The sequence below is a fragment of the Anas acuta genome, chromosome 32 (genome assembly GCF_963932015.1).
Source record: "Anas acuta chromosome 32, bAnaAcu1.1, whole genome shotgun sequence".
NCBI classification, from domain to species: domain Eukaryota; kingdom Metazoa; phylum Chordata; class Aves; order Anseriformes; family Anatidae; genus Anas; species Anas acuta.
This window is the reverse complement of record NC_089010.1, coordinates 1,404,389-1,423,573: the sequence shown is the minus strand read 5'-3', so window position 1 is coordinate 1,423,573 and position 19,185 is coordinate 1,404,389. Positions and strand designations below refer to the sequence as shown.

The window sequence follows — 19,185 nt, the reverse complement described above, 5'->3', positions numbered from 1 at the left end:
GGACAGGCGGTGACACCGCAGGACCACAGGGACGGAGGCTGCTCCGTGACGCCCTGGGCACCTCGGGGTGCTCCGTGACACCCCGGGGACACTCCGTGACGCCCCAGGGCCCGCGGCCGCCCCGTGCCACCCCCAGATGCTCCGGGCCCGGGACACCGTTTCCTTTCTGAGGTCGGAAGGGGGAACCCGCGCGGCGCTTTCGAGATGACGGGGTGGGGGGGGGGCGCTGCATCCCTGAGTGTGTCCCCCCCCCGGTGACCCCAAAGCACCCCAAAGCCCCTCACCGGGCCCCCGGGACTTACCGGTGCTCAGCAGCAGGTGGGCGGCCGTGGCACCCTGCGGGAGGAGAAAAAGGGGGGGTGTCAGTGAGACCCGCACGTCCCCAGCCCCGTGTCCCCCCCCCATACACAGCGCACCCCCCAGCGGTGAAGGGGAAGTTGGGATTTGGGGACTTTCCAGCTCCAGAGGGTGTTTTGGGGGGGTCCCAGGAAGGGGATGGACCCCTGGGTTAAGGGGGAGATGGGGTGGGGGGATGGGGTTGAGGCCTGATGTCCGTCTGTCCGTCCGTCCCCATCTGGTGGGCGTGGAGACCCCCCCAGATCTCAGGGACACACGGACGGACAGACGGACAGATGGGGGGACACCTGGAAGGAGGGGGGGGGGGTGGACAGACAACCGGACAGACAGACGGATGGAAGGGGGGGGGGGGCGGATGGAGAGCTGGATGGACAGACAGACGGATGGACACCTGGGAGGAGGGAGGGGACGGACAGACAACCAGACAGACAGACGGACGGACGGACACGCGCAAGGGACAGGCCCCAGGCGGACAGACAGACGCCCGGGTGGGCGGATGCACGCCAGGACAGACGGACAGCTGGGCCCCCAGAGGGACAGACAGACAGACAGCCGGGGGGACAGACAGACGGACAACCGGGCGGGCGCCTGGACGGACGGCTGGACAGACAGACAGGCAGACGGACACCTGGATGGACGGACAGACAACCAGACACCCAGACACCTGGATGGACAGACGGACACCTGGACAGACGGACAGGCAGCCAGACACCTTGACGGATGGACACCCAGACAGACGGACACCTGGATGGACAGACGGGCAACTGGGCACTTGGACAGACAGACAGACACCCGGACAGACGGACAGACAACCGGACACCTGGACAGGCAACCGGACATTTGGACAGACAGACAGACACACCCGGATGGACAGTCACCCGGACAGACGGACACCTGGGTGGACGGACAGGCAGCCGGACACCCAGACAACCGGGAACTTGGACAGACAGACAGACACCCGGACAGACGGACGGACGGACAGACAGTCACCCGGACAGACGGCCACCCCATCGCCCAGCCTGATGGAAAAGGGGACGGACAGACGGACAGGACGGACAGACAGACAGACGCCCCCCCCCCACCAGCTCCACCCGGTGCCCACCTGCGGGGGGGGGGCCGTGTGCGGGGCTCTCCCCCCGGAGCACCCCCAGCAAAGCGGCGGCGGCGGCGGCGGCCCCGAGAGCGACGGCCCCGAGGGCGGCGAGGACCGGGAGGAGGCGGCGGCTGCGCCCCCCCCCCCGGGAGCACGGAGCCGCCCGGTCCCGGCAGCGGCAGCAGCGTGGGGGGGGCGGGGGGGGCAGCGGTGACGGCGGGGGGGGGGCACTCGGGGTCGGCGGGCGGCGGCATCACGGCGGGGAGCGGCGGCGGAGCCCCGCTTATAACGGGACCGGGCTGGGGGGGGGGGGGGGGTGGTGACGGGGAGGGGGGGGTGGAGCTTGTGTCCCCCCCCCACACACACAACTCCACGGCCCCCCCGGGGGTGGGGACAGACCGGCACCGGGGAGCCCCCCCCGGGGAGGAACCGGAGGCACCGGGGGCGGGGGGGAGCCCGGGAGCGCCGTGGATGTAAAGGGGGGGGGGTGGGGGGGGTAAGGGGGGGGGCACTTCCTCCGAGGGTGTGTCCCCGGCCCCCCCCCCCCGGGGATTTCCTGCCCCCCCCCCTGCCGTGACGGAGTACCGGAGTTTCCTATGGGTTGGAATTTCTGCCCCCCCCCCAAAAAAAAAAAAAAAAAAATCCTCTTCCCGGCACTCCGAGGGGAACGGGAAGGGGGGGGGCGGATTCCCGGCTGCCCGGGGGGGGCACGCGCATCCCCCCCCCTGCGTATGAGACCCTGTGTGAGACCCCCCCCCATGTGAGACCCCCAAATGTAAGCCCCCCTATGAGACCCCCCATATGAGACCCCCCCATATGAGACCCCTATAGGAGCCCCCCCCCATATGAGACCCCCCCCACATGAACCCCCCCCCCCATATGAGACCCCTATATGAGCCCCTCCCATGAGCCCCCCCCGTATGAGCCCCCCATGGGAGACCCGCCCTATTTTGAGACCCCCCTATGAGACCCCCCCATATGAGACCCTATGGGACCCCCCCCATGTAAGGCCACCCATATGAGACCCCACGGAGACACCCCTCCGTGAGCTCCCCCCCCCCGTATGAGACCCCCCCCCAATGAAAACTCCTCCTGGAATAACCCTATATGAGACCCCCCCCATAGAATAACCCCCCATGAGACCCCCATGGGAGACCCCCCCCCATGAGACCCCCCATGGGGCCCCCGTCCCATAGAAGACCCCATGGGAGGAGCCCCCCCCCAGGTGACCCCCTAAAGTGACCCCCCTCCAAGTGACCCCCCTAAAGTGACCCCCCCTAAAGTGACCCCCCCATGACCCCCTCCAAGTGACCCCCACCCAGCGTCCCCCACCCCCCCAGTGACCCCCCCATGAGTGACCCCCCCATAGCCCCCCTCACGTGACCCCCCCCAATGACGCCCCCCTATGGGAGGAGACTCCCTGGGAGCCCCCACTCCCAAGCCCCGCCCCTCCCTGGCCACGCCCCTCCCCTGGACACGCCCCTTCCCGCCTGACCCCGCCCCTCTCCTCCCCCGGCCTTTGCCCCAGCCCCGCCCCGCCCCTCCCGGCCCCGCCCCACGCTCCTCGAGCAGCCAATCAGCAGCCACAAGCCCCACGTGACACCCCCCTCCCCGGGAGGAGCAAGCGGCGCCGGAAAGTCACGTGGTGCGGGCGGATCCGCGCGGGGGCCGCGGGCAAGGGTGAGGGGGCGGGGCCACGGGGGCGGGGGGCGGGGCCTGCAGGTGGGGGCGGGGCCTCGTGGGGGGCGGCGCTTCCGGAGCGGGCAGGTGGCGGCGGGGCGCCGGGGGGGGGGCTCCGGGGGGGGGCCGGGGGGGGTAATGGGACGGGGGGGGGCATGGGGGGGGACATGGGACTGGGGGGGGCAGGGGGGGTGATATGGGACTGGGGGGGGCCATGGGGGGGGCGCGTGGGACTGGGGGGGGGCGTGACATTGGGGGGGTACATGGGAGTGGGGGGGGCGGGGGGGGTGACTTGGGACTGGGGGGGGACATGGGGGGGACATGGGACTGGGGGGGGCATAGGGGGGTGATATGGGACTGGGGGCCATGGGGGGGCCATGGGACTTCATGGGACTGGGGGGGGACCTTGGGGCTGGGGGGGGGACATGGGACGGGGGGGACATGGGGCTGGGGGGGGGACATGGGACTGGGGAGGGGTGGTGTCCCCAGCATGGAGGGGGGACAGCAGGGGGGGGGGGGGGGGGGTGGGGACATGGGGACAGGACAGGGTGGCTTGGAGGGGGGGGAGGGGGGGGACAGCCAGGACGGGGTGGCCACGGGCCCAGGGTGACCAAGAGGGGGGGTGGCCAAAGGCCGGGGTGGCAATGGGGACAGCGGGGACACGGGGACACGGGGACATGGGGAGGGGGGGACATGGGGATGGGGGGACATGGGGACACGGGGACATTTGTCCCTGTCCCCAAACCCCAGGGCTGAGCTCGTCCCCGACCCCGCAGGGACCCGGTCACCTCCGGTCACCTCCGGTCACCCAGCAGGTACGGTGCCCTGGGGGGGTGCCCTGGGGGGGGGGGGGGGGGTGACACCGACCCGAAAAGCTCGCCGGGTCGGCTGCACCCAAATATTTCCGCACCCCAAAATTAGGACTCCCGGCCCCTCGGGGGGGGACGCGCCAGTTCCCTACAGGACGCGGAGCCCCCCCCCCCGGGGGTTGTCACCGGTGTTTTGTCCCGGTTTGTGGTGGTTTTGGTGCAGTTTTGCCCGATTTGGGTGGTTTTTTTCCCCCCCCGCCTGTTTTGCCCTTATGGCAAGCTGCAATGCTCACCCGCCTTTTTAAGGTGAAAATGGGGGAAATTGGGGTTGAGGGGGAAAATCTGGTGTCCGACCTGCTTCTGGGTGCTGAAAGGGGTTGTGTTTTGGGGGGAAATTGGGCCGGGTTTGGTGCTCGCCCTCCTCCCCGGGGGTCTTTGCACCGGCATGGCCTAAGCAGCCGGGAATGCCTTCGTTAGGCTGTAATTATGCAAATGAGCAGACTTCGGGCTCCGGCCGGGGCGCCTGTGGCACTGGGCTGGGTTCAATTAACCGCCTCTAATTAACCGTCCCCATCCCGGCACCGACATTCCTCTGTCCCCGGCGCCGGGGGGAGTTCCCGTTTGGTTGCCCCCCCCTCCTGGTGGTGCTGGGGCTTCTCCGCCGTGCCGGGGACAATTTGGGGACATCACCGTCACCGTCACCTCCTGTCCCTTCCGCAGCGTCCCCATGGCTCTGCTCGCCCTCCTCGGCTGCGTCGGCGCCGTGCTGCTGGCGGCCACGGCCACGGCGCTGCTGGTGGCCGCGCAGCGCTTGGGGCTCCTCTACCGGATCCTCCACAAGGTAAGGGCGAAATGGGGCTAAAACACCCCGTTTTGGGTTAAATCCGCCCGGTTTTCTAAGCGGGCATCCTCCTGGCCTCGCAGGCGGACCCCCGGAGCCCCCGCTACGGGGGCGAGCTGGTGGCGGAGGTGCTGAAGGCTCACGGCGTCCGCTTCGTCTTCGCCCTGGCCGGCGGCCACATCTCGCCCGTGCTGGTGGCCAGCGAGAAGCTGGGGATCCGCGTGGTGGACACCCGGCACGAGGCCACCGCCGTCTTCGCCGCCGACGCCGTCTCCAGGCTCTCGGGTACCCGCTGGGGGGATGGGGGTGGACCTCTTGGGCAGAGGGTGGGGGGGTTTTGGGGTGTCCCCGCTCGGTGGGGTCCCCGTTGAGTGGAGGCTTCCAACCCTCTTTGGCTTTCTCCCCCCCCACAACCAATCCAACCCCAAACAAGGACCCCGCAGCCGGGCCCCCTGCACCCCAAACCCCAAAACCGGGGTCCCCAGGGGGTCACCTCTTCCCCCCCCCCCAACAGGCCGCATCGGTGTCGCCGCTGTCACCGCCGGCCCCGGCGTCACCAACGCGGTGACGGCCATCAAGAACGCGCAGATGGCCGAGTCACCGCTGCTGCTCATCGGGGGGGCGGCCGCCTCGCTGCAGAAGGTCCGGGGGGCTCACGGAGGGAGGGAGGGGATTGAAGGGACCAAACCTACCTTTTTTTTTTTTCGATTTTGGGGTTTTCGCCGCAGGGCCGGGGCGCGCTGCAGGACATCGACCAGCTCTCGCTCTTCAGGACGCTGTGCAAGGCGTGCGTCTCGGTGCGCACCGTCCGCGACATCGTCCCCGCGCTCCGCCAGGCCATCGCCACCGCGCAGTCAGGGACCCCCGGTAAAGATTTGGGACACCCCAACACCCCCCCTGTCCCCCCAGGAAAGCTTTGGGGTGATTTCCATCCCTTCCAGGTCTCATCGTGAGCGCTGATTTTGGTGGCGCTGCTTTTGGCACGGCGCTTTTGGTGGTGCTGGTGTCACCTCCCTGAAATGCATTTTTTTTTTCTTTTGGGGTCCTTTTTTTTTTTTTGGGTCCCTTCACCCCCGTCCCACAGGTCCCGTGTTCGTGGAGCTCCCCATCGACGTCCTCTACCCCTTCCACGTGGTGGAGAAGGAGATCGGTGGTGCCAAGAGCGCCCGGGGGTTCCGTGGAAAGTTGGTGCAGTGGTGAGCAGCCACCCCCCCGCCACCCATGGGTGCTGCCAGCACCCCGGGGGGGCTGCAGCACCCCAAAACGCCCCCTTCTTGACAGGTACCTCCAAAACTACGTCCATAACCTCTTTGCGGGTGCCTGGGTGCCCCGGGATGTCACCCCGCTGCCAGTGAAGGTGCCGCTGGCCACCGAGGACGAGGTTGGCTTTGTTCCCCGACCTGCTTCTGAGTTTTTGGGGTCTGACGGAGCCGTTTTTGGGGTCTGATGGAGCCGTTTTGGGGTCTGACGGAGCTGTTTTTGGGATGGCAGATACAGCGCTGTGCCGAGCTGGTGAGCCGGGCCACGAAGCCGCTGGTGCTGGTGGGCAGCCAGGCTCTGCTGCCACCCACGCCGGCCGAGGAGCTCCGGTGAGCGGGCCTGGGGACAGAGGGGATGGTTTGGGGACAGAGGGGATGGTTTGGGGACAGCTGAGCACATCCGGGAACGCGCGAGCTGGTTTGGGGACGGATCAGCTGGTTTGGGGACAACTGAGCCTCTTTGGGGATGGATCATCCAGTTTTGGGGTTGGATGAGCGGACCTGGGGATGGCTGAGCCGCTCTGGGGCCAGCTGAGCTTATTTGGGGAAAACGAGGTGGTTTAGGGAAAGATGAGCAGGTTTGGGGCTGGATCAGCCACTCTGGGGACTGCTGGTTGAGTTTTGGGGTTCAGCCGAGCTGGTTTTGGGTCCAACCAAACCAGTTTTGGGGCCCCCAACCGAGCCTGTTCTGAGGCCCGACCGAGCCATTTTTGGGGCTGATCGAGCCGCTTTTGGGGCATGCAGGGAAGCGCTGGAGGCCTTGGGCATCCCCTGCTACCTGGGGGGGGCGGCGCGGGGGCTGCTGCCCCCCGAGAGCCCCCTGCTCCTGCGCCAGAACCGCCGCGACGCCCTCCGCGAGGCCGACCTGGTGCTGCTGGCAGGTGGGTGCCGGGGCTGGGGAAGGGACGGGGACACCCCACGGTGACCCCCGTCCCCAAATTGTGCCCCCCACCTCCCCCCAAAGGCGCCGTCTGCGATTTCCGTCTCTCCTATGGGCGCCTTTTTGGCCGCCAAACCGTGGTGGTGGCCGTCAACCGGGACCGGGCGCAGCTCCTCCGCAACGCCGACGTCTTCTGGCGGCCGCGCCTCGCCGTGCAAGGTGACAGCCCCGGCCCCCCCGCCGCCCCCACGGCCCCAGCAGGGTGGTGGCACCGCGGGAGATGGGGTCGGGGTTGGGTGAGGTGGTTTTGGGGGACAACGGGGGTTTGGGGGAGAGCTAAGCTCTGTTTGGGGCCAGGAGAGATGGGGTTTGGGGCCAGTTCAGCCACGTTTGGGGCTCAGCTGAGCCAGATTTTGGGGGGGTCTTTAAGGTCCCTCCCAGGCCAAACCATTTTTATGATAACTGAGCTGGTTTTGGGGCCAATTCGGGCAGGTTTAGGGTCTGACGTAGATGACTGGGGTGGTTTTTTTTGGAGGAGGGGGTGTGATGAGCTGGGCGTTCTCTGCAGGCGACGCCGCCTCCTTCGTGGTGGGGCTGGCGCGGCGGCTGGGGGGCTACTCCTGCCCCAGGGACTGGCTGGGGGGGCTGCGCGAGGCCGAGCAGCGCAAGGAGAAGGCGAACCGGTGAGCACGGGGATGGGGGGGGGCAGCTTCCAGAGCCTGGGGGGGTCCCGTGTCCGTTTTGGGGGGTGACGACCCTATTTTGGGTACAAGGGGGAGGTGTCTGGGTTGATTTTGGGGTGAGAAGTTCCAGCCCCTCGCTACCTCTTTGGGGTTCCCATATGTGTGTGGGGGGGTCATGCCCGTTTTGGGGAGACCCCAGCCAATCTCTTCTTTTTTTTTGGGGGGGTGGGGGGTCCTCCCTAACAGGGAGAAGGCAGCGACCCCCACCCCGCAGCACCTGAACCCCCTGGACCTGCTGTACCGCCTGGACGCGCTGCTGCCCCCCGAGAGCCTCTTGGTGGCCGACGGGGGGGACTTCGTGGGCACCGCCGCCTACATCGTGCGCCCCCGCCGGCCCCTCTCCTGGCTGGACCCTGGTGAGGACCCCCCCCCCCCCCCGGCCCTGGGCACGTTGTCACCGCTGGGGACACGCGCGTGACACCGGCCGTTGTCCTCGCAGGAGCCTTCGGCACGCTGGGAGTTGGCGGCGGCTTCGCGCTCGGTGCCAAGCTCTGCCGCCCCGAGGCCGAGGTATGGAGGGGGGGGGGGACACACAGGCACGTGGTGGCCCACGGGGACAGCGGTGCCACCTGCTTGGGCTCATGTCACTTGTCCCTTCCCCTGCCAGGTTTGGGTCCTGTACGGTGACGGCTCGCTGGGCTACAGCCTGATAGAGTTCGACACCTTTGTGCGGCACAAGGTGAGATGGCACCGAAACGGGGTTGGGGGGGGGGTGGAACTGGGGGTCTTGTCCCCGCTCTGGGTTGTCACCGGGGCGCGGTGGCCCCGTGCTTTGTCCCCTGCAGACGCCCATCATCGCCTTGGTCGGCAACGACGCGTGCTGGAGCCAAATCTCCCGGGAGCAGGTGGCCATGCTGGGCAGCAACGTGGCCTGTGGCCTCGAGTACCTGGGTGAGCGCTGTCCCCACCGTCCCCTACACACTGGGGGGGGGACCGAGCCCCTTGATCTGGGGACGCTTGGTGGCCCTGGGTCACCCTGGGGTGGGCTGAGCCGCTCCTGGTGGCCTCGTGTCACCCTGACGGTGCTGCGCTCGGTGGCCACGACGCAGCGTGGAGGCTTGGGCTGTGCCCGGTGGCCCCGTTGTCACCCCCGCTGTCACGCCGGTGTCACAGCCCTGTCCCTGTCCCCTCCCCGCAGATTACCACGCGGTGGCCGAAGCGCTGGGGGGCAAAGGCTTCGTGGTGGGGCGCCCGGACAGCGAGCGGCTGGACGCCGTCCTCCGCGCCGCGCAGGATGCGTGCCGCCGCGGCCACCCCGTCCTCGTCAACGCCCTCATCGGCAAGACCGACTTCCGCGAGGGCTCCATCTCTGTCTAGGGACTGTCCCCTCCCTCCCCTGACACCCCCCCAGTGCCCGGCAGCAGGGATGAGGGGGCTGAAGGATGCCCCGGCTGGGTGCCACCGAGGTGCCACCAAGGTGTCCCCAACCGGGGATGGGCGAACAGAGGTGTTAGGGTGGTGGCATCGGTGCTGTGCCCCCTAACTTGGGCTGGGGGGGGGGACAGTGATGTCCCCTGGCAATAAAGCAGCGCCGTGTGCCCCCACCTGCCATCCCGTGCCATCGATTTGGGTGCCACGGGGCATTTTGGGGACTGCCACCCCCCCCAAGGGGACACCACCACACGCACACAGCCCGGCAGCGAGTGCAGCTTGTGTCCTTTATTGCTGGTGACAGTGACAAGGCGGTGGGCAGGGCAGGGTGGGCGTCAGGCCATTCAGGGGGGGGACACGACTGGGGACGGCGTTGTCACCGAGCCCCCCCCCGGCCTGGTGGCACCCCCTGCCCGGGTGATTTAACACTGCTGGCTCAGCCCGGCCGGGCCGGTGCGTTCACATTCAGCTGGTTCCTGTAAGGCTAATACTGAGCAAGGCTGGTATTTTTTAGGGGGGGGGAGAGGAATTAATTTGGCTCCCTCCCTCCCCGCCCCCGTAACACTGGTGCTGGGTTCATTTTGGGGGTGAAAAGGGCTTTTTTCTGCAGGCTGCGGTGAAGGCAACCGCCACGGGCCACCCGTCCACGCGCACGCACACGAAGCTGGAGTAATAAATAAAAGCTCAGCGCTCCCGTACCGGCAGCACCCCCCCGGGGGGGGGCAGAAAAAAAAGTGTGGGGGGGCTGGGGGGTCTTTGCTGCCACCCCTGAGGGAGAGCTGTCACCCTCCTCAGGGGGCCAGCAACAGGGAGGGGATTTTGGGGAGCCCTCGTGAGCAGGGAGGGGGTGGGTGGATGATGGGGAAGGGGAGAGGTTGCCCCCCCCGTAGCCTGAGCGATGGAGGTCATGGACCCTTGTCAATACTGATTTTGGAGGGGGGGGCACCCGTAGGGGGGGCTTGGAAGGGGAAAAGGGGCAAACAGGCACTTGAGGGCAAAATTTGGCCATGAAAAGCCGAGCAAGAGGCACCGAACCTCCAAAATCCCCCCCAAAACGGCGCGTGGATGCGTGGTGGGGGGGACGTGCAGCCAGTTTTGGGGGGTGGGGGGCTGCTCAGGTGTCCCCTGATGGGGCCGGGGCCCCCCCCCAAAGACAGCATCACCTTTTTCGTGGGGGTCCCTCCTGCTCGGCGCTGTGCAAATCGAAGGCAACGAGAGGCAAGTGCTGCGTTTTGGGTCGCTCCCCCCCCGGCGGCGCCGTCACAGGCAGACGTTGATCTGCTTGGCCAGCTCCCGCTCCAGGTCCAGGATGAGCGCGTCGAAGTCCTTCAGGTTGAGCCGGGGGCCGAAGGGCGCCTCGGGCTCGTCGCCGAGGCCGAAATCGGCCACGAAGAGGGTCCGACGGTGGGCGGCCCGGCTCTCGCCGTCACCGGCCGCCGCCGCTGCCACCACCTCGTCGTAGCCCCCGAACTGGTGGCCGCAGACGCTCCAGTCGCCGGCGTAGCGGTTGCTGGGGGGGCTCTCGGGTCCCCGGGGGCGGTGGCGAGCCACCACCGCCGTGTCCAGCAGCTCCAAGTGCAGCGCTGGCTGCCGCGGGCGGCCGGGTGGCACCTCCTCCTCGCAGATTTGGGGGGCCGGGGATGAGCGGGGGGCTGCCGAGAGAGCACGGGGGGGGCGGTCAGGATAAAAGGGGGAAGCCTCGGGGTGCTTTGGTGGCGTTGGAGGGGGCAGAAAAGGCTCTGGGGGTGACTACTGGGGTCAGAGGCGCATGGCACAGCCCCAGGGTGTCACCGACCCCCCCCAGAGGGTGGCCCGGGAGGTGGCCAAGCACAAATTTCCCCTGGGGTGGGGGCCACGGGTGTCCCCCCCAGCCCCCCCTGAAGCCTGCTCACCCGGCCATGCCTGCAGCAGGTAGTGCAGCACCTCGATGTGCCTCTTGAAATCCACGGCGCTGGCGATGTCCTCGCTGTGGGCGTAGCTGCGGGCGCCACCGGTGCCACCGCCGCGCCGAGGCTCCTGGCTCTGGGTGAGCAGCACGGGCCCGAAGCAGACGGCGATGTTCTGCGGGTTCATGCGGTTGAAGTCGTGGAAGGAGGCCACCAGGCTGAGGTGGTCCAGGAGCCGCGTCAGCGTGGCCTGGGGGACAGGGTGGCATCAGCGGGGACACCCCCCGGGGTGACGTTCCCCGGCCGCGCTGGGCCACCGAGGGGAAACGTTTTGCTCCCCGACATCGCTGGGGCTGAACCACGCAGCTAATAATGATGTGGAGATAAATGCTTGGCTACTAGGGATGGAGAGACCCCCCCCAAAAAAATGCTCGGGGGGGTTGGTGACACCAGGATGTGCCACTCATCCAGAAACAAGGACACCGCACTGGTGACGCACAATGGAGAGCCCCGGACCGAGAGGGGTGCCCCGGCAATCCCCCAGTTTTAGTCCTAAACCCCCCAGTTTTAGGGCTGGCCACCCACCTTCTCGACATCCGGCAGGCAGTCGAGCAGGGTGACGGCGTCCCGCTCGCCCGGGGGGATTCGGGGGGGCCGCTTGGCCATGGCCTCCAGCACGACGTGGTAGAGCGTGGGGGTGATGAGCGGCGTGGGCAGCTCCCGCAGGTAATCCTTGAGGATCCCTGCGGGCGAGGAGCCACGGGGGGGGGACATCAGCGTGGCCACCCCCTGTGGGTGCCGGGGGGGGGCCGTGGGGTGGGCACTGACCCGTGATGACGTTGATGTCAGGGTAGAGCTGCTCGGACAGCGTCACGGCCGCGCTGTCCCTCTCGAAGGCGTCGCGCAGCTCCTTCTTGACGGCGGCCGAGCCGCAGAGCCGGTACAGCCCCACCACCTTCAGCCCCCGCTTCTCGATCTCGGCCACGCATTTCTGGATCAGCAGCGGCACCTTGGTGGCCGAATTCTCCCTCTCCACCAGCTGCCCCAGCTCCACGCCGAAGACACGGGGCTCGCACTCGCCGGGGCCGTCCCACTGCTCCACCAGGGTGAATTTGGAGAAGAGGACGCCGCGAGGCTGCAGCCGCACCGCCAGCTGCTGCGCCCGGCAGCCTGGGGAACAGAGGGGGGCTGTCGGTGGGGAGCCGTGCCGTGAACCCCCCCCCACCCAAAACCATGCCCTCCCGTCCCCACCGCGCACCTCGGAAGATGTGGGGCAGGACGACGGTGCCGTGGCAGCAGAGGCGGTTGCGGCAGGAGGAGGGGTCCCAGGAGAAGACGATGACCTTGAGGAGCTGGGCGCCCTCCAGCTCCAGGTTGAAGGTGTGGTTGAGGCCGAGGAAAGCCGCCTTGCAGGGCAGCAGAGCCGTGCGGGCCCGGTTGGCCGCGTCCACCTGCAGCACGCAGAAAACCTCCCGGGCTTCGGCTCGCGGCGGCTTCAGGTCCCGCACGCCGTAGAGGTGGACGCTGACCAGCCCGGAGATGTGCTGCCCGCCCCGGGGCAGCTCCCCGCAGCTGTAGGGCCGGAACGCGCCCACGTCCAGCCCGCTCTCCCCATCCTCCGGCTCCGCGTGCGCCCCGGTTTTGGCCGGCAGCTCCGGGGAGTCGCCGTCGCTCAAGTAGCCGCCCTTGCTGGTGGCTTTGGCGCGGGGCAGCGAGGCCACGCTGGTGTCGAGGTGGTAGCGGCTGATGACGTTGCTGGACTCCTTGCGGGCGTCGCAGGGCGAGGTGCCCCCCCCCTCCTGGCCCCGCGGCCGGGGGCTGCGCAGGCTCAGCTTCCTCCGCAGCTCCGGCAGCTTCTTCATCTTCATGGAGAGGCGGCGCACGGTCCCCGGGGACTTCACCTTGCTGAGCGATCGGCCTTTCTTGGTGGCACCGGGGCTGGCGGGGGGGGACGGCGGGGACAGCCCCGTCCCCAGGCTCACGCAGGGGATGGGCATCTTTGCTGGGGGGGGAGAGAAAGGGTGAGCGGGTACCCGGGGGGGTAATGGGAGCCTGGCCGGGACTGGGGTGGCTCCCTGGAAACCTTGGTGGGGTTTGGGGGACAATGTCCTGTTTTGGGGGATGGGGAAGGGGCAGGGGTTATGGGGAAGGGGCAGGGGTTATGGGATGTGTCTGGGGGATGGCAAAGATCATGGGGACCACGGGGACCATGGGGTCCAGCTGTCCCTGAGGACAGGGTGGGGACAGGGACCGCGAGGTCTCGAGGACATCATCCCGGGGGGGTGGGCAGAAAGGGACCGGGATTGTGGACTCTGGGGGATGTCGCCCTGGGGGACAAGGAAGGGACAGGGACCACGGGGTCCGGGAGACCCTGGGGACAAGGGACCACGGCCTCTGAGGACCTCGGGGTCCAGGGAGCCTCAGAGGCACCAGAGAAAGACAAAAAGACCGTAAGGTGCCGCAGATGGAGACTGCGGGGCCCAGGGGACGCTCTCCTGCGTGGTGACAAGGGCTGTGGGGAACCCGGGGCCCCCCCTGTCCCCCCTCTCCCCTTTCCCAGCCCCTCACCACAGGCCTGCGTCCTGCCAGCCGCCGGCTCCTCCGCGCCGCGGGCCCCGGGGCTCTCCGCCGCCCCTCTGCCCCCCCAGGGGACGTCCTCCCCGCTCGCCTTCGGGGGGTCCTCGTCCTCGGGGATGGGGTTGTACCAGATCTCGCCCTCGCTGCCGGCCGCTCCGGCCTCGGCCTCGGCCCCGCCGCCACCAGCCTCGTCCAGCCCCGGTGCCTTCGCTGAGGACAGGACCCAGTGCCGGCTGCTCCGCTCCAGGCTCTGCAGGTAGGCGCCGTGCCCCGGGCTCCTGCCGGGACCACCGAGCTCCACGGAGCCGTTGGCTGCTTCGGCCTCCTCCGCCGGCTCGGGGGGCTCCTCGCCGGGGGGCTCCAGGCCTGGCCAGGGGGTGCTGGAGGCCGGATCCAGCTCGCCGGCCTCCCCCGGCTCCGGGGAAGCTTTGGGAGCCGTCACCCCCCTCCCGCTGGGCTCATCGCGGCCGCCGCAGGAGAAACGGGCCCAGTTCTGCTTGCGGGGCGCTGCCGGCTCCGGTGACACCGGGGCCGCCTCGGGGTCCGCCGGCGACTCGGGGCTTGGCGGAGGATGCTCTGCGGGAAGGGGAAAGGCCGGGGCTTGGCGGGGGTCCCCAACAGCGTCCCATGGGGCCACCCCCCCCCCCACTCCGAGCCCCGAATCCGCCGCCGGGGCCGCGGAGGCAGCTGCGCGCAGCCCCTTGCCAAGAGGGATTTCCGGCTGTTTACGGCCGGCCGCCGCGCTCCCACCATCCCGGGGGGGCTCGCCGGAGGATTGGGGGGGGGGCTCGGCCCGGCCCTGCTGCACCCCATGGATGGGGGACACGGCCGCATCCCGGTGGGCACGGCTCTGCCTCCATCCCCGTGGCCTGCACCCCCTGCCTGCACACACACAGGCTGGGGGGGGGGCTCAGTGCGCCCCCAATTCTCTGCGCCCCTCCCAGAGCATTTGTGCGCCCCGGGTCGCCTGCACCCCTCCTGCACCCCACTCGTGTCACACCAGCACCCGCGCCCAGTCCCGGTCCCCGTCCCACCGGAGCACCCCCTTGGGCTCACCCCCAGGTGTTGTCACAGCCCCCCACCCCCCCAAGATGTGAACAGGGGGTGCTGCGAGCCCCCCCCCCGCACCCCAATTCTGGCTCCAGCACCCACATGGGATGTTCCACCCACCCCAGCCCCCAGCTCGGGTACCCCAAATGAGCACCAGCATCGGTGGAGGCCCCCAGCAGGGTCCCCCCCAATCCTTCACCCCATAGCCCCCCCCCCGGGCACCCCAACTCCTGCAGGGCACAGAGGGGGATGCGGGGTGATGGGGAACCTTCTGTGGGGGCAAAAGGGGTGGTGGGGAGCTTTGGGGGGGGCTCGGAGTGACACTGGGGGGTCCCTCCCTTGGGGGGCAGGAGGGAGCTGGGTTCACAACGAGGGGGGACTCCGTGGGGGACAGGGCTCCGGGGGTCTCATTCCTGGGGGACTGCACCCCAATAACCCCTTTTTTGGGGGGGGCCAGGACCCCACGGGTCCCTTTTTGGGGGGGCCAGCAGGGACCCGGGGGGTGATGCGGAGCCCTCGGGGGCTGCACCAGGGACTCGGGGGGGGGGCTCCAAAGGGACTGAGGTGGGGTCTCCATCCCGGGGGGGGTGGTGTTGGGCTCCTCGCCCCCTCCCCAGCTCCGTACCTCGCTCTTTGCCATCCGATTTCTTCCTGCGCGGGCGGTCCCGGCCCCGCAGCCTGGAGAAGGTCCTCCGCAGCAGCGGCTCCGCCATCGGCCCTGCCCGGACCCCCCCCACCCCCCCACCCCGACGGGGGTCCCCTCGGCACCCCCGGGGACCCCTCAGCCGGCTCCGGTCCCGTTCCGCCCAGTCCGTTCCAGTTCAGCCCCGTCCGGTCCCGTTCAGCCCAGTCCGGTCCCCTTTAACCCGGTTCTCCCCAATTAGCCCGCTCCGCCCCCCCCCCGCCCAAACCCGGTTGGGTGGGGGTCTCCCCTTCCTCCCGGTGGCCCCGGGACCCCCCCCCCCCGGTCAGCGCGGCGGGGCCTGGAGCGGCGGCGGCGCCATCCGCGGAGCGAATTCCTGGGATGCCGCCGGGAGCGCTGCCGGGAGCTGTAGTCCGGAACCCCCCCCCCCCGAGCCGGACCCCCCCCAAAAACCCCACGGGGCTCCCGGTAACTACAGGCCGGGACCCCCCCGCCCCGGTTTTAGCACCCCCCGGCCCCGTTCTCCGCGCCCCCCGGCTGGGGGAGTCCTGGGGGGGGGGAGCTGGGGGGGTTGGGGGAAGACATGGGAGGGTCTAAGGGGGGGGTGGAAGGGATTTGGGGAGGCTGTGGGGGGTGTTTGGGGGGGCTGGGGGGTGTTTGGGGAGCCGGGGGGGGTATTTGGCGGGGGTTGGAGGGGTATTTAGAGGGTCTGGAGGGTGTTTGGGGAGCCTGGGGGGTGTTTGGGGAGGCTGGGGGGGTATTTGGGGGGGCTCGAGGGGTATTTGGGGAGGGCTGGAGGGTATTTGGGGAGCCTGGGGAGGTATTTGGGGAGGCTGGGGGGATATTTGGGTGCCTGGGGATGATTTGGGGAACCTGGGAGGGGGGCAAGACCCCCCCACCCCACGTCTGCAGAGGGCTCCGATGTGGCATCACCCACGAAATCACCGCTGCTCCCCTGGGGGGGACGCCGACAGCCCAGGGCAGCCGACTTCCTGACCCCCCAGGGCAGCCCACCCCCACTCCCCCCACACCATCGGGACCCCCATCCAGTCGGGACCCTCACTCTGTGCACCCATTTATTATCCCACGGGGACCCCCCCGGTGCGCCCCCAACACCAAAATTCGCCCGGAGGGAGCGGAGGTGCTGGGGGCCGAAGCGGTGAGCGGCGGTGCTGCGGGGCTGCAGGGCGGGCGTGGCGATGGGCTCTGGGGCAGTGACGGGGACTTGTGGGGGGGGGGACACAGACCCTCGAGGTGCCCCCCCCCTGCATGCTCAGGGCTGCCCCTCGCACACCCAGGGGAGCTGACTGGTGCAGGGGTAGTCGAACCAGGTGCCGTCCACGCGCACCACGGCGCAATTCTCCTGCTGCCCCCCGTTGGGCTCGTCCCTGTGCCAGGAGCTGTGTCGGGAGGGGGGGGGGAGCGACACGGTTTAGGGGGTGGCCCCCTCAGCACCCCCAAGCCCCCCTCGCCCTGTCCCCAGCGCCTGTCGGGCTGTACCTGTGCCCCTTGGGCAGGACGGTGCCGTCTGCCTGCTTCCAGGTGCCCTCGACCTCTTTATCCGTGATGCCCAGCCAGGAGGAGGCTCGCAGAAAGGTCTTGATGTAATTCTGGGGGCAGAGGCAGGGTCACCCCGCTGCAGAGCCCCCCCCCAGGACCCCTGCACATCCTTGGGGACAGCTGGGGAGAGAGGCTCGTGGGGGCCGGGCTGTGCCCCCCTCACCCTCTCCTCGGGGCTGTCCACCTCCAGCAGCCGCGTGCCCAGGGCCGAGCAGAAGCCCCTCGCTGTCTCCCAGGTGCTCGGCGTCGCGGAGCGGAAATAGCACGAGCCATCGAAATAGGTCCAGCCTCTGGAGCAAGGGGGGCAACCTGGGGAGGGGACACAGAAAGGGGGTCACCTCCCCCCGGTAGGGCTGCGGGAGCTGCCAGGATCCCCGCTGGGTTAGGGGTAGGGTTAGAGCCCTGCTGGGTTTGGGGTTAAATCCTGTGTGTTTGGGGTTAGGTCTGGGTGGGGCCCTGTTGGGGTTTAGGCTAGGTTAGGATTAGGATATATAGAAAGGATTAGGATATATAGGTTAGGATATACAGAATCCTATATAATGAGAGCTGTAACTGGGTTCGGGTCCCTTTGGGGTTTGGGTTTAGTTCAAGTCCTCAAAATTTAGGTTTCCAACTGGGTTGGGGTTAGCTGGGCTAGGACTCCACTAGGGTTCGGACTCCTTTAGGGTTAGCTTAACCCAACTCATTTAGGATTAGGCCTGAGTTAGGGCCCCGTTGCCGTCTGGGCTTCTCTTAAGCCATATCCCTGCCAGGCTGGGGCTGCGTTTCTGCCCGTTTAGGGTCGGGCAAGGCCCTAAATATCGGCAGCCGGGGACTGACTGGAGCGCGAGCAGACGTTGTCCTTGCTCCCGTGGGCGACCCAGCGGCTCCACTCGCGGTCCCCGATGTAGAGCATCACGGTCTGCTGCTGGTTGTTGCCGTAATTGAAATAGAGGTCGTGGCCGGCCAGCGCCAGCAGCGTGCCGTCGCGGCACTCCCAGCGCTGCAGCCTGCCGTCCTCGCGGCACGGCTGCAGCCACACCGTGGACAGGTTTCTCTCCTTGGCCGCCGTCACGCAGGAGCGGGACCCCCCCGCGCTCCGCAGCCGCTCCCCGGGGAGCCACTGGAAGCGCTGCCCCTCGGCCTGGGGCCGGCACGGCGCCGCCGTCAGCTGCCGCCCGCGCGCTTCCACGCACTTGTTGTGCGCTTCGTTGTACAGCAGGAAGGGCGCGGAGGCTGCGGAGAGGGGGACGGTGGAGAAATGGGGCCCGGGGAGACGGTGACACCGAGGAAATGGGGGGGGGGGGACACGGCACGGGCACGCACCCACGTTGGGCGGCTGCTTCACCGTCTCCGCTTCGTCCAGGGCCACCGTCAGGGCTGTGACTGGAGGGGGGCAAAGGGTCACCGTGCTGGGGGGGTCCCTCAATCACCTTAATGCTACCCCCAGCAGCCCCAGTGTGGGGGAGCTGCCGTGCCCCCCCCGGTACTCACTGCGCCGTGAGCCGAGGGCGAGGAGGAGGACGTTGAGCAGCACCGAGACCCCCAGGGCCACGGCGCCCACCAGCACCAGCCTCTCCTGGGAGCAGCACGGGCGCGCTGGGGAGGGTGAGGGGGTGACGGCCGGTCCCGACGGGGCTGCAGGGCCCCAGTTCGGGCTGCACGGCCTCATCCCAACAGGGGTGGGCTCACCTGGGGGGTCAGGAAGGTGCTTGCGGCTCGGCACGGCGATGGGGGGGTCGAGGGGCTCATAGGGGTTCTCCTCCGCGGGGCACGGGTCGCTGCAGGCTGGGGAGGGGGCAGCAGGGATGGTGCCTGTGGGGGATCCCCTCCCCTCTGGTGCCACCACCAGCCCTAGGGACCCCCGTCAAGCACCACGATGGGGGCTTCCCCCCCATGCCACCACCCTGGGGACCCCCCCTTTGGGTACCAGAGTCCCAGGGTTTGCCTGTGGGCAGCGGGGATGGAAACGGGGATCCCCTTTGGTGCCGCCATCTGCCCTGGGGACCCCTCCTCAGATCCCAAAAGGGACAGGCTCGGGGCATGAACTGGGGACCGCTGGGCTCGCCCCCACCCCAGCCAGCACCCCGGGGTGCTCCCTACCTTCCTTGCCACCAGGCCCCAGCACCCATTTCTGCCCTTCCCTGGGCTGGCCGGGCTCGATGTTGCCGTACATCGTCCCCGCGGCACCGCTGAGCTCTCCCCACGGGTGTCCCCGCTGATAATGCCTGAGGAAGGGGGGGTCCGGATGTGCCCCTGCCTTGGGGATGGGCCTCGGAGGGGCCCGCGAGCACCCACAGCTTCCTCCCCACATCCCGGGGCTTGGCCGGAGGTGACACTGCCTGTGACAGTCCCTAGCGATGTCCCTGGGGGGGTCTCGGCACAAGGAGGGTCATGGAGCCTGCAGGCTGCACCCATGGGTGCCACACGGGGGACCTGGGTGCACCCATGACAGCA

The 19,185-nt window shown here is 68.8% G+C and overlaps 3 protein-coding genes across 10 annotated transcripts; 1 reads left to right on the top strand and 2 right to left on the bottom strand.

Annotated features, from left to right (window-relative positions):
- Positions 1 to 3,031: 3,031 nt before the first annotated feature.
- ILVBL (ilvB acetolactate synthase like) lies at positions 3,032 to 9,213 on the top strand. Of its 6 annotated transcripts, none has more exons than XM_068664458.1 (17): positions 3,032 to 3,130; positions 3,907 to 3,945; positions 4,660 to 4,780; positions 4,864 to 5,065; positions 5,295 to 5,422; positions 5,509 to 5,647; positions 5,865 to 5,976; positions 6,062 to 6,161; positions 6,272 to 6,369; positions 6,784 to 6,920; positions 7,004 to 7,138; positions 7,488 to 7,602; positions 7,849 to 8,018; positions 8,102 to 8,172; positions 8,270 to 8,341; positions 8,448 to 8,553; positions 8,801 to 9,213. In XM_068664458.1, exons 3-17 carry the CDS (start codon positions 4,667 to 4,669, stop codon positions 8,977 to 8,979), a joined length of 1,878 nt encoding a protein of 625 aa, XP_068520559.1. In that variant the 5' UTR covers positions 3,032 to 3,130; positions 3,907 to 3,945; positions 4,660 to 4,666; the 3' UTR covers positions 8,980 to 9,213. The 6 variants fall into 6 exon arrangements, with proteins under 6 accessions (XP_068520559.1, XP_068520557.1, XP_068520558.1 ...); XM_068664456.1 differs by having other exon boundaries at positions 3,112 to 3,130; positions 3,881 to 3,945; XM_068664457.1 differs by lacking the exon at positions 3,032 to 3,130 and adding an exon at positions 3,166 to 3,213.
- An 88-nt stretch (positions 9,214 to 9,301) lies between these two features.
- SYDE1 (synapse defective Rho GTPase homolog 1) lies at positions 9,302 to 15,570 on the bottom strand. Its single transcript, XM_068664452.1, has 7 exons — positions 15,172 to 15,570; positions 13,488 to 14,072; positions 12,178 to 12,921; positions 11,748 to 12,089; positions 11,505 to 11,662; positions 10,926 to 11,169; positions 9,302 to 10,685 (listed from the first exon to the last, which is right to left on the bottom strand). Exons 1-7 carry the CDS (start codon positions 15,257 to 15,259, stop codon positions 10,294 to 10,296), a joined length of 2,553 nt encoding a protein of 850 aa, XP_068520553.1. The 5' UTR covers positions 15,260 to 15,570; the 3' UTR covers positions 9,302 to 10,293.
- A 681-nt stretch (positions 15,571 to 16,251) lies between these two features.
- LOC137846492 (macrophage mannose receptor 1-like) lies at positions 16,252 to 19,064 on the bottom strand. 3 transcript variants are annotated; one of them, XM_068664469.1, is made up of 8 exons: positions 18,832 to 19,053; positions 18,421 to 18,516; positions 18,223 to 18,327; positions 18,055 to 18,108; positions 17,569 to 17,964; positions 16,913 to 17,058; positions 16,690 to 16,799; positions 16,252 to 16,589 (listed from the first exon to the last, which is right to left on the bottom strand). In XM_068664469.1, the coding sequence occupies exons 1-8, from the start codon at positions 19,040 to 19,042 to the stop codon at positions 16,463 to 16,465; spliced, it is 1,245 nt and encodes a 414-aa protein (XP_068520570.1). In that variant the 5' UTR covers positions 19,043 to 19,053; the 3' UTR covers positions 16,252 to 16,462. The 3 variants fall into 3 exon arrangements, with proteins under 3 accessions (XP_068520570.1, XP_068520567.1, XP_068520568.1); XM_068664466.1 differs by having other exon boundaries at positions 18,055 to 18,114; positions 18,832 to 19,051; XM_068664467.1 differs by lacking the exon at positions 18,421 to 18,516 and having other exon boundaries at positions 18,055 to 18,114; positions 18,223 to 18,420; positions 18,832 to 19,064.
- Between the last annotated feature and the right edge of the window lie 121 nt (positions 19,065 to 19,185).